This window comes from Physeter macrocephalus, chromosome 7 (assembly GCF_002837175.3).
Source record: "Physeter macrocephalus isolate SW-GA chromosome 7, ASM283717v5, whole genome shotgun sequence".
In the NCBI taxonomy this organism is placed as follows: domain Eukaryota; kingdom Metazoa; phylum Chordata; class Mammalia; order Artiodactyla; family Physeteridae; genus Physeter; species Physeter macrocephalus.
The window spans coordinates 103,564,560-103,576,345 of record NC_041220.1 but is presented as its reverse complement, the minus strand read 5'-3'; the positions used below and the strand labels follow the sequence as shown (position 1 = coordinate 103,576,345).

Genomic DNA, 11,786 nt, shown 5'->3' with positions numbered 1-11,786 from the left:
ACACTCAATTCTACTGAGAGAGAGAGGCCATCACTGACTCAAGTTTGAATGTGAAAATGAAGCAATATATCTAAGACCAATTATTTAGAGAGATGAAACAGTTTTCACAGGGAGAAATTTTAAAATAGGGGAAAAAAAAATTCTTACCACTCAAGTTTTGGGAAACATTTTATAATTTATATATAAAATCTCAGTAAGAAACAATGTAAAATGACAGAAATATCCAACTTACATTAAGAGTTCAAAAAAAAAAATCACACACACTGAATGTAAATTTTAATTATAAAACAAGAATATGAACAAAACATTTTAAGACAATCTCAATTATTTGGCAACTCATCACATCATTGCTAGAGGCAAATTTGATCTTAAGAAAAGCTTAATCTTATGAAAAACTTAAGTTGGACAGTTTGCTCATATGAGAGTTAAAACATGTTTAAAAAAGAATCTGGCAATAAAGCCAGCTTCTATCTTGAAATAACTGTGTATAAAATAATATATAATCCTGAAGCTCGATAAACAGGAGTGACTTAATCGTCAATGAATTTCTCTTCACTGAAAAAGACATTATGGAAAGAACATGGGGCAGCACAGAGAGGAATGGACACCGACACAGGGGTTTCTGCTGCAGGTGACAGATGTAATTTTACTTGAACCGGAATTTCCTACGTCAGTGGGGCTGGTAGTAAAGTCACAGATGCGAGTATAATCTAGAAACAAGTTACATTCTTAAAAAACAGAATCACAACTGTGAACAGAAAAGCAATGGAGACCCCTTTTTGAGCTAAACTACTTTACTTGGATACATGCGAGAAGAGTCTGTATTTCCTGCCAGATGAGATTCAGATAGTTACAGGGCAGGCAGAGTCCTAAAACATCTCTACTAATGACTGCATAGCATTTAAAACCCTTTTTTTTTTTATTAAAAAAAATAAAATAAAATAAACAGATATATAGTAAAGTTCACAGATAAGTTTTCTCTGTAAAATAAATAAAGTGTTCATTGATTAGCATCATACATACAGTAAAATACAACCTGTTTTTACATGTTTATATACTGTACACAGATTACCAATTGGCAGCCTGGTGTCTGACGGGCTAGAAGGGTTTGCGTGAGTGATGTGTCACATCGGGAAATCCCAATTTCAAATGTTAAAATATACAACTACTTTGTTTTGAGTTCAGGTACAAAGTAAACTTATTTTCCTTTATCTGAAATAAATGTACATAATACTTCTATGAACAATAGTTTATAAAGCTGTTTAAAACATAACAAGAAAAAGCTTGCACCTAGGAACTTGGAGCACATGCACGGCCTTCCCCTGGTTAAAAACAACAGCCTGTGGCCCTGAGGCTTGTCCCTCTTCTCTCTACCATGTCCCCTTGTGGACCAGCCAGGGGTGGCCGCAGTCAGATTACCGCTTTGCCTTCTTCACCGGGGTCTCCTCCACCCTCTGCTGGCCTCTGGTGCGTGCCCCGGGAGGGCTGGCTTCTCTCTTGCGCTTGGTAGAAGGGGAGAGCTGTGCCTTTGATCTGCAGTAAACAAAAGTCAAGGCCGTGGTAAGACTTAAAAAGAGCTGCTTCAAATAATTTGGGAGTTCTTCAAAAATTGGAAGATTTTTGACCTTGAGAGCCAAGAAGAGAAAACCTGGATAAGGTCTACACAGGACAGGGAGACTCTAGAAGAGCCTATGCTGACTGTTTATTTGCTGACAGCCTCACCTCCTAACAGGGCACGCATGGGTGGAGGAGTTTGGAAGCCTGTACTCTGCTTCCGGCTCTGTCCTACTCTGGGTGTGGATCCTGGTCAAGACCACTTTCTTCTCTAGGCCCTAGTTCTTCTATCTATACAATAAAGAAATCAACGGCCAGTCCCATGTTGAAACAACTGGTGAGAACACAGCGGGATGGCAGCCTTCGTCTGAGCCCGCGCACAACCGTGTCTCATAGGACGTCACCACAGGGGACAGCCGGCAGCGTTAGAAAAGGCATGGGGACTTGAGAAGAGTTTCCTACCCAGTCTCCCTGCCAGCAGCCTAGCCCTGCTCTCCATTCTGCCATTAGACTGATTTGTCGGAAACTTCAGTTAATCATGTCAATATCACCGTCTTGTTTATCTCTTCTCTAGGATCTCTGATGCTTTCAGCACAAAGTCATCCAGAACACAATACACAAAGTCCTTTACCATTTGCCCTCAACTGCTGCACCATTCTGGACTATAGTCCTGCCAAAGTAGCCCCATTCCCAAACACAAACTGTTCTCTGACATGTTCATATTCTGGCATGTGATTTTTTTTTTGGAACAACGCCACACCTCCTATCTAGCAAACCTCATTTTGAAGCCCCAGTTCAAAAGCAACTCCTTCTGGGAAGCCTTCCTCATCACAGAGCAAGCTGCCCTTCGGAAACCGCACAGCACTTTCCGTTGTTAATTTATCCACTGGAGTTTTTCAAATTGCAGGCTAGAGCCATTATTTTAAAACAATGTATTAATAAAACACAATAGACCATTGATATCACTTCTATTCAGTTTGGCTCATGAAAATTGTTTCAGTGACATCGACAATATTGCAGAATACATTCTTAACATGAGCTGCTTACTGTCAAAAAAGTTTGAAAGTCAGGTACACATACGTCCCTCCATTAGACAGGATGTTTCTCCAGGGCAGCTGCTGAGGTTATTCCTTTTCCTCTCTCCAGTGCCTAGTACAAAGCCCGACGTGTGAGCGAGCAGTAAACGTTATATCAGTGAAGATACTTGGAAAATAAAACTGCAGGAGATGGGACTCTACTGATGTGAAGACATGTTTTGCTTATTGTTCCTTTGACAGCAGAAGTAAATAAGCTCAAATTGAGTCAAATATTGTTGTATATGATGTAGTTTCAGCATAATGTTATCTATGCATGTGTTGAGAACGGCTAAAACCCAGCGCTTGTCAATATCCCATTTCAAACCATGACCAGGGAAAGCCATCAGCCACTAAGTGCGCAGCTATTTACCGAGGAGTGGGCGTGTGCCAGCACTGTGCTGGATGCCATACCGCAGAGAACAGAAGCTTTGCGCAGGGGCTTCCGTCTAGCTGTGCGAGCTTGGCTAGGTCACCTGACAGACCCTTTCTTTCCACTCAGAAGGTGGCCTATGACCAGCACTGGCAGCACCTGGGAGCTTGTGAGCAATGCCGACCGTCAGGTCCTGCCGCAGACCTACAGAATCAGAGCCTGCATCTCAGCAAGAGCCTCTGTGATTGGCCTGCACATTCACGTTTGAGAAATAACGAACCAGACCTTTCTAAGATTCTTCTCATATATAAAATAAGGATAAATATTACATTTTACTTAATGAGGATTAATGGGAGAATCTATGTGAAAGGTGCCCGGCACTTCAGTTTGCTCCGCTTTCTATAACATGGGGATAATAATGCATACATACAAGTACGCTATGAAGATCAAATGTGATAAGAGACATCAAAACAGTTTTTATACAATGTGAAGTCTTTTATTTTTTTGATGCTATAATGTACAGAAGGTAAGGCAAGCCCCTGACCTCAAGGATGAAGCTTATGGACCAGAGAGGAAAACAAAACGAACGCACATAAAGCAATGGTATACGCCACTGTCAACTGCACAGCCCCAACTGGAAGGGCAGCAGGAAGGAGGTGAGGATGAGCTGAAGCAGGCAGGGTGGCGTCCTGAAGGGGGCGGGCGTACAGGATGGAAGGACCTGGCTGACTGGGGGCTGGAGGTGAGGGCGCTCCTCAGGAAAGAACCAGCACAGGCAGAGGCAGGGAGCAGGGGTTGGCACAACCCGTGGGAAGCGGGAAGATGAACCAGGCCGTGCTGAAGGTGCAAGCTGGCTCATGGCTATGCCTCAAGTGCTTTCCTGTCACCTCATCACCTCTCCAGTGCTCTGGGCAAAACAGAAATGACCCTGGGCTGTTACCTGCTGGACCCTGCTGCACTGATTTAACCAAGCATTCAGGTCTGTGACCACTCGGGGAGAAACAAGCCTTGTCTTTGGTTCTGGGGGGCAGGAGTTGGCAGGTAAGGCTCACAAGTGTCAAGGATAAAGCCCGTGCAGGAGGGCCGTGAGGTGGGGCAGACTGGTGAGGCCACCGAGACTCCTTTTGGCAGCCCTTCCTACTCTGTTTGGAGTAGGTTTCACTTGGAAAACAAATGATTCCCAAAGACAGTTATTTGGCAAGACAAGAATCTTAAACTTAGGGAGAAAGCATCACTGCACCAAAACCAGTCTCAGGGGTTTAAAAGTGACTTGAACGTCAGCAGGGACTTACCTTCCTAATGGGGGAGATTTACTAACTTTTTCACTGGTAGATAATCTCTCTTTTGCTAATTTTTGGTGATTTCTGAGAGACACTGTTTCTGGGCTGCCAAGTTTGGATGTTGCACGTGTAGATGGCTCACTATGATGCTTTCTGAAACAGATTATAGAAACACTGGGCAATGGCAGCACTGAACACTCCAGTCCCTGGGACTCCAGAAAGGACGAGGCTCCTCGTGGGCAAGTCAGGGAATGGGGACTAAAAGTAGGAAAATGGCTGGTTTTCTGGACCACTGTTGGTAAGCAGGTCTTCATGTCACCTGAGACTAACTCTGCTTATATGACTCCAGCTCCGCTTTCACTGTGTGGGACAGTATATCGTGATTTAGAGAAAGATAAATCTGTGATAAACAGAAAATATATTGGCTGATGATATAAGATCCCAAAGTGCTCAACAGAGTAGAATAAGGGGACAAGATGGATGAAAGTACAATTCACAAAGCTGAACATTAAGGCCCTGGAACTGGGCCGAGCAGTCACCTGCACAAGTATCAGGTGGGAGAAGAAATGCCCCATGAGGAAAAGGAAGGTGCTGAGTCGGCGTGCAGCCCAGGCAGAGGGAGCCCAGTGAGCTGGATGCATGCTGAAGCACAGTCTAGAAAATGAGGTGGACAGGCCTCTTCTAGATTCATCAGCGCACACCTGCTGTAAACATTTGCTTCTTAAAGAGAATACAGATAAACTGAGGAGAACAAACAGGGTGACGAGGGGGCTCAAAACAAGAAAAGACCTGGAAGCCGCCCTCCAGTGTTCAACGGAAAGTTGTACAGGAGGCTCCCAAGGTAGAAGCTATGGGGAGGCCAGCATCCATTGAACACAAGAGAATGCCATGAGGAGGTGGCTTTCCTGCCCTGAGGTAACACGCAGAAGCAGAAATACCTTTTCAGAGGAGCTGCTGGCAGCATGATCGAGGTACTGATGGGTTTGCAGTATGGACCCACTGAGACCCCACGTGACCCTGAGAATCTGTGAGATTATAAAGATGCCAGAGCCCTGGAACCAATCAACCAATGCCAAGGAATCTAAAGTGAAAAGAATCCATTTGTAAATCACAAGCTCCTAAAGTGCATTAAGGAGAAGCATTGATAATCCGGGTGATTATAGAACCATAAGTCAAATAGGATTTATTTTTGAAGAATAAATTTTAAAGGGCAAATCTGTTAGCTACTTTTAGACACTCATTTGAAGATGCCTAGAAGGCCGGTGGAACTTTCTGAGTTGGGCTCGACTATACTGGATGATCTTTCCACAAGTGTAAAAGAGGGAGGGGTGTCTGTACCCAAATGCACCCTCTCGATCAGCAGATATCTTAATTCTGTGATTCCTATTTATCTGAGCTGCCCCACCTAAAAAACAACCATGAGACACCTCACCTTCAGCCCTGTGAGCTCCTAAAGTCTTCTGGCTCTAAAATCTCATTCTCTGAGAAACTAAACCACATCATGAATGGCTAATAATGTACAAGTTTAGAGGAATTAGAAATAGGCTCATTTTAAGTCTTTATGTAAACATAACACATTATTACTATTATACTACAGTGGCAGATGGTAATAAGTGCTACTCTTGAAATAAATATTCCTGAAATCTTGGATAATGAAATTATAGATGCTGATACCAAGATTAACAGCTTGTGAATCACATTAAAAATGGAAAATATTCACGCTTCAGAAAAAGTTATAAAACTGTAAGGTGATGCAACATTTCTCAAAAGGGGCTGTGGGGAAAGGAATACTGATTGATGTTAACAGGCATAATAACAGGGGCTGGGGGACAAAGTATAACTGACAAAGTTAAACAGGTTTCTTTCCTTTAGGACTAAGACAAGCCCTTAATATGGTAATGTACACTATGGCTTCAGAAGGAGAGAAAATTCAGAGGCATTCCCCAAACTCACTTGACCATGCACGGTCCTCTTTTCTCCAGAGACTCTGGCTACACTAGGGTTTGGGAGAACGTACTATGGGAAACATATGAAATTGCCCGTTATGTAAGTGGAAAATGGTGGCCATACTGGCGATTTCACGTGATGGACCTGTTACACAGCACTGTGAGGTGCATCTTATAACGGGTATGGGCTCGTGATTTCTCTCTCTCACTGAAGCTAATAAGCACGCTGCATACAGAGACTGTGTTGTACGTATCTGTGTTTCTACCCACGGTGCTTAGCACTGCATCTGAGACATCTACTCATCCTTGATAAATATTTATGAAGGAACTAAATAGGTTCCACCAAACAGGTATCTAAAGCCTGGAAAAGATTCCAAAGTGATCGTCAAAAATGGCTTAAGAGGGAAAATGGCCTCTCCCAGAGGAAATCAAATGTCAGAGGGCTGGGAGCATGTGCTCTCTGCTGAGGATAAAATGAAAGGAAAGAGCTCACACTGTGGCACAAGTGAGTCAAAGACAAGAGAATCCCATGAAACCTGCAGCTATTTTCTGATGGAGAAGCTGGTGAAGGTTTTGGAAGCTCTCCTTTGTCCCCTGTTACCTCTGAGCCTCTGATCTGGTGCTGGACCTTGTGGTGGCTCCTGTGGGCTCATCCTCTTCCTCTTCTTCCTCTTCCTCATCAGACTCCTGGTCTTTCTTGTCCTCAGTTGCTTCAGAAACTGATTTCTGGCGTTTTCTTTCTGGCTCTGAGGATTCTGTTCAGATAGAAGGGTAACACCTGGATTGTACAATTCCCAAAGACACTTCCAAAGGACAGAGTCACAGAGTTTAGAACAAAGGATATTAGGGCCTTGGAGGCAGAAGAAGTGGTTTTCCACTTCCTTTTTGTCTCAGCACTTGCAATTCACAACTGTTTAACTTAATCTCTGGGATAGTTTACTTAGGCAGTTCACAGCCAGCATTTGCAAAAAATTCACATGTACTCAGAAAAGCATCTGGGATGTACCATTTCTGACACAGGATTAGAGCCATTTCACACATATTTATGTAGTATTAATACTAGCTGTACCCCCTGGATTTCTCCTCATACAAAGAAAAACTCTTAAAAAGGTGATACTGAAATGATAAGACTCTGTAATTAAGACTCTGCCAGGAACATACCAGCATCATCTGATAGAGTGAGCGAACGCTTGGGCTTTCTACCTCTCCGACGCACATTTGCTAGAGATTTTTCTTCACTGTCATCCTAGAAGCGATAAAATTAAAGTTGAAATGGTGGTCACTTGAGCATTTACTAAGTTTACTTCTAAAGGGCGTGTCTTGATAAGAAAATTAACACTTACATTGCTTCCACTTCGTTCTTGTAGGTTAGGTGTTTCTTTATTGGACTCATCTTTAAGAAAAGGAAGATCTCTGCATTAGTATTTTAATTAGTGTCAAATTAAATTTCAACAGTCTGGCTTGCTGTCTGTGAATGTACCAGTGCTAGTATTTTTATACGATTTATCATTGTTTTTGTATCAGCCAAGCAAATGTTGAGGTGGAATACCTAAACAAAAAAGCACATCGGAATGAAAGTCAGGATACCAAAGTTTGCGTTTCAGATCTGTCATGAATAAGCTATGTGATCTAGGCAAATTACTTAAATTCCCTCAGCCTCAGTTTTTTCATATGTGAGATGAGGATTTGGGTTAGATTGCCTTCATGGTTTCTCTCTTTCAGCTCAAATGCTCTGAACCTGGAAAGGGAGGAGGAAGGGGACATCTAGGGAGCCCCAAGAAACAGCAGGAACTGCAGGTCAGGATTCCAGATTTTACTCAAATTGTAATGGAGCTGTATAAATAGTACAGCCCTCATTTGATAGGTAGGAAAATGAGGCTTGAGTAACTTAAGTAATTTGTTCAGAGTCACATAACTAGCAGGTAAGGGGGGAGTTGGAATTCTTATGACTCCATATACTTATATCATGGTATCTAGAAAAGTACATTTTATAAGCCTATTTTAGGTTGTGAATACCTATTCTTTATGTATTTGCTTTCTGTAGATATTACCATTTTCTGAGAATGTATCTTGGTAAGAAAAATGAAGTTTAGTTCAATGCATTGTTTGAAGCTAAGATTATGAGGATGCTGATTAGACACTCAACAACCCAAAAGTGGACTTATTAGTTATGAAGACTGTGTAGCTGCCTTTTCTGCAAGTTCACTAAACTAACGTAGGTAGAAGAGTTAAAAACCAAGAAAAAGGCTCACAAAGAAGAATCCAGTCTTTAACTGCTCATCATTACCCAGATTCAGAAAACTACTGCCCAACGACAATACTAAAACATAATTGCATAGCTTACAATATAGAGGCTTTAAAGGGCATTTGAGTTCTAAAGATTTCTTGTTGTATGGATATAAAATATTATAAAATTATGAATAAAAGATGATTAAAAACAAAACACAAGCAAAACATCCTTTTGTTACAAAAATAATCAAAGCTTAATTTTCAAAGAGGCAAGAAAAAGTAAAATATGATCAGAAGATCCCACACATAGTTAAATATGGAAAAATTTTTAAATTACACATTTGCTTTTACCTTGCTAATCAAAATATATACTTTCCTGATATGACCATGCTATGTATTTGGTCCAAAATACTTGTCATATTCTCTTTTTTTCCCTGTGTCAGCACTTTCAAACCCATCAATGGCTATTTTTTGCTTTTATGTATCAAAAAATTTAAACCATGAAATTAATATATACACATCGTAAAAATTCTGGAAAATGGGGCTTCCCTGGTGGCGCAGTGGTTGGGAGTCTGCCTGCCGATGCAGGGGACACGGGTTCATGCCCCGGTGCGGGAGGATCCCACATGCCGCGGAGCGGCTGGGCCCGTGAGCCATGGCCGCTGAGCCTGCGCGTCCGGAGCCTGGGCTCCGCAACGGGAGAGGCCACAACAGTGGGAGGCCCGCGTACCGCAAAAAAAAAAAAAAAAAAAAAATTCTGGAAAATGCAGGCAACAGTAAAAACATGAAATGTTCCTACTATCTCACCAGCCAGAGCTAATCATTATCAACATTTTGGAATATTTTTTCTCCTTGGAATGAGGACAAAAACACTTCATTGAAACAATTTTATCTCTTGCATCCTAGTTCTGGAAGCTGCACAGGCTGCTTTCAAAATTCTTCTTCTGAAAACAATAGGCTCTTGGGCTGAATTCCTGTCTTCCTGATAAGAGTTCCCAGTCCCAGGTTGATCTATTTCTCCCTAAAACATGTCCACGAAAGTATGGTTTGGACACAGCAGTGCCTTCCCTCTTTTGCTCTGTGTTGCCCTCCCCCTCCTGAAGGCTTCCCAGACTAACAAAACTGAGAATGACTCGGATCACAGGAAAAGCCAATAGTTAGAGACTCTCATGGCTACAAGGACAGCTGCTTTTACCAAGGAATCCACCCACTTCATTGAAAAACAATGAAATTCTAAAACCTTCCCCTGACAGCCAGGCTCTCCCACCCCTTCCTTAGATCATACACAGAGCAATGCTTTTAGGTACATACCTGTTTGCATTACTTTCTGTTTGCTGCCAGGTGGAGATTGTTCTACCTAAATTTAAACAAAGAAAAAAACTGAAGTCAGCGGTTTGTTATCATCACATAGAAAGTCAATCAACAATGCAAAGAACGTACAGGACCTCTGTTTATTATGTAGGTAGAATATCTGGAACCTACTTCCTGCAGTTGATTAAAAATACCAAGCAAATATGGATGCCTGATTCGGAGCACACAGGTCTTTCTGCAAGGAGGATTAGGGCTGCCACAAGCCTCTTTCCCAGCCACTGTGCTGCTACGCCGGGGGGCGAGCAATGGAGGGACACGCATGGCCCGCTATTAATATTCCCCAACCCGGCCCGGCAAACCATCTTATGTGTTGGTAAATGCATTTGCACTCTTACATGTGGCTCTTTGGTTCTGTTGTCTTATAAGAATTCTAGTGAGATAATTAATGCAGATATTGTTATACTACTTTACATCCAAGAAAATGGGAGTCTCGAGAGGGTCACATGACTGGCCCAGTATCACAGATCTGGGAGTAAGTGGCAGAGCTGAGGCTTGAATCCCATTTGCTTTTGTTAGGTCAGTGGACATGTCTGTCCTCTTAATAATGCTATCATTGAAACTCATGCAGTGACGTAGTGGTACAATGATTTTGCTGGGTATACACTTCAGGGTCAAAGATAAAGAATATTAAAAAACATAAAGTATTACTGCCAATTTTCCTGCATCAAAATTGGTGTATATTCTATTATAAAAGGGCCTCCATAAAAAGTAGCAAGATAGACACTTTGGAGGTTTCCATAAAGAAGCTGTTATCTAAAAATCATATAAAACAGCTATTTTCTATATTTTAATCAAGGATGACAAGAAGTCCCTAGATAATTTATATAACTGAACTGACAGGTGAGGATAGAATCAGAGTGAATTACAATTAATATAATTATATTTATATGAAGCTATTAGTAATCATAATATTATCTGAATGGTTATTTGATGTTTTATTTAAGAAAATCTCTTAAAGCTTTTCAAATACTTTTTAGAAAAGATAGTTGAAAATGCTAATATTGCAGTATACTCTTTCCAGGTCAAGAGCAGATATTTGAAGAATTCTCATCTTTTGCAATTACTTACAGTGACAATGCCAGCATCTGTTTTGCAGTCATCTTCTAAAAAATAAAAATCTCACTTAGAAAATCAGTTTGAAAATTTCTTTTGTGTGAACTGAAAACACACCAAATACCTACTTGTTTTTAATGATGTTTCTACAGGGTGTTTACGAGGTCTTCCTCTTTTCCTTTTAATAATTACTGGCTGATCTTCCTAAGGGGGGAAGGAAAAAAAAGCAATAAAAAGTTTTACCCTCTATTATACAAATAGTTTGCTTTCTCAAAATGGGATTTAGAGTTCCCTCCTAAGAGGTCTCAAATCCCAGCTTTGTCTCTTAAAAAATACGTGACCTTAGGCTTAGTGCTTCATTTCTCTCAGTGCAGTCCCCTCACTTGATAAACAATGCTAACTGAGTATGAATTCATGGAGTCCTGAGGATTATGAGATAATGAGATAATGGAAGTAAGCGCTCAGTGTCAGCTTTTACTTCTGTAATAAATATGTATGTCCACTTAAATGTGACCAAATGGGATCCCTTATAAAAAATAAAGGAGGCCGCTGAAAACAAACAGAACTATTAAAAAGTTGTATCAACAAACAATAAATGCTGGAAAGGGTGTGGAGAAAAGGGAACCCTCTTGCACTGTTGGTAGGAATGTAAATTGATACAGCCACTATGGAGAACAGTATGGAGGTTCCTTAAAAAAGTAAAAATAGAACTACCATACGACTCAGCAATCTCACTACTGGGCATATACCCTAAGAAAACCATAATTCAAAAAGAGTCATATACCACAATGTTCAATGCAGCTCTATTTACAATAGCCAAGACATGGAATCAACCTAAATGTCCATCAACAGATGAATGGATAAAGAAGATGTGGCACATATATACAATGGAATATTACTCAGCCAT

General features: G+C 41.2%; 1 protein-coding gene across 1 annotated transcript in view; it reads right to left on the bottom strand.

Moving 5' to 3' along the window:
* Positions 1–824: 824 nt before the first annotated feature.
* BOD1L1 (biorientation of chromosomes in cell division 1 like 1) overlaps positions 825–11,786 on the bottom strand; it is a 56,837-nt gene continuing 45,875 nt past the window's right edge. Inside the window, exons 20-26 of the mRNA XM_024119195.3 lie at positions 11,008–11,083; positions 10,895–10,929; positions 9,767–9,812; positions 7,570–7,619; positions 7,388–7,472; positions 6,828–6,981; positions 825–1,533 (exon numbers count right to left, since the gene is read on the bottom strand). Coding sequence (XP_023974963.1) covers positions 1,416–1,533; positions 6,828–6,981; positions 7,388–7,472; positions 7,570–7,619; positions 9,767–9,812; positions 10,895–10,929; positions 11,008–11,083 — 564 coding nt within the window. The 3' untranslated portion in view covers positions 825–1,415. The remainder of the gene's footprint in view (positions 1,534–6,827; positions 6,982–7,387; positions 7,473–7,569; positions 7,620–9,766; positions 9,813–10,894; positions 10,930–11,007; positions 11,084–11,786) is intronic.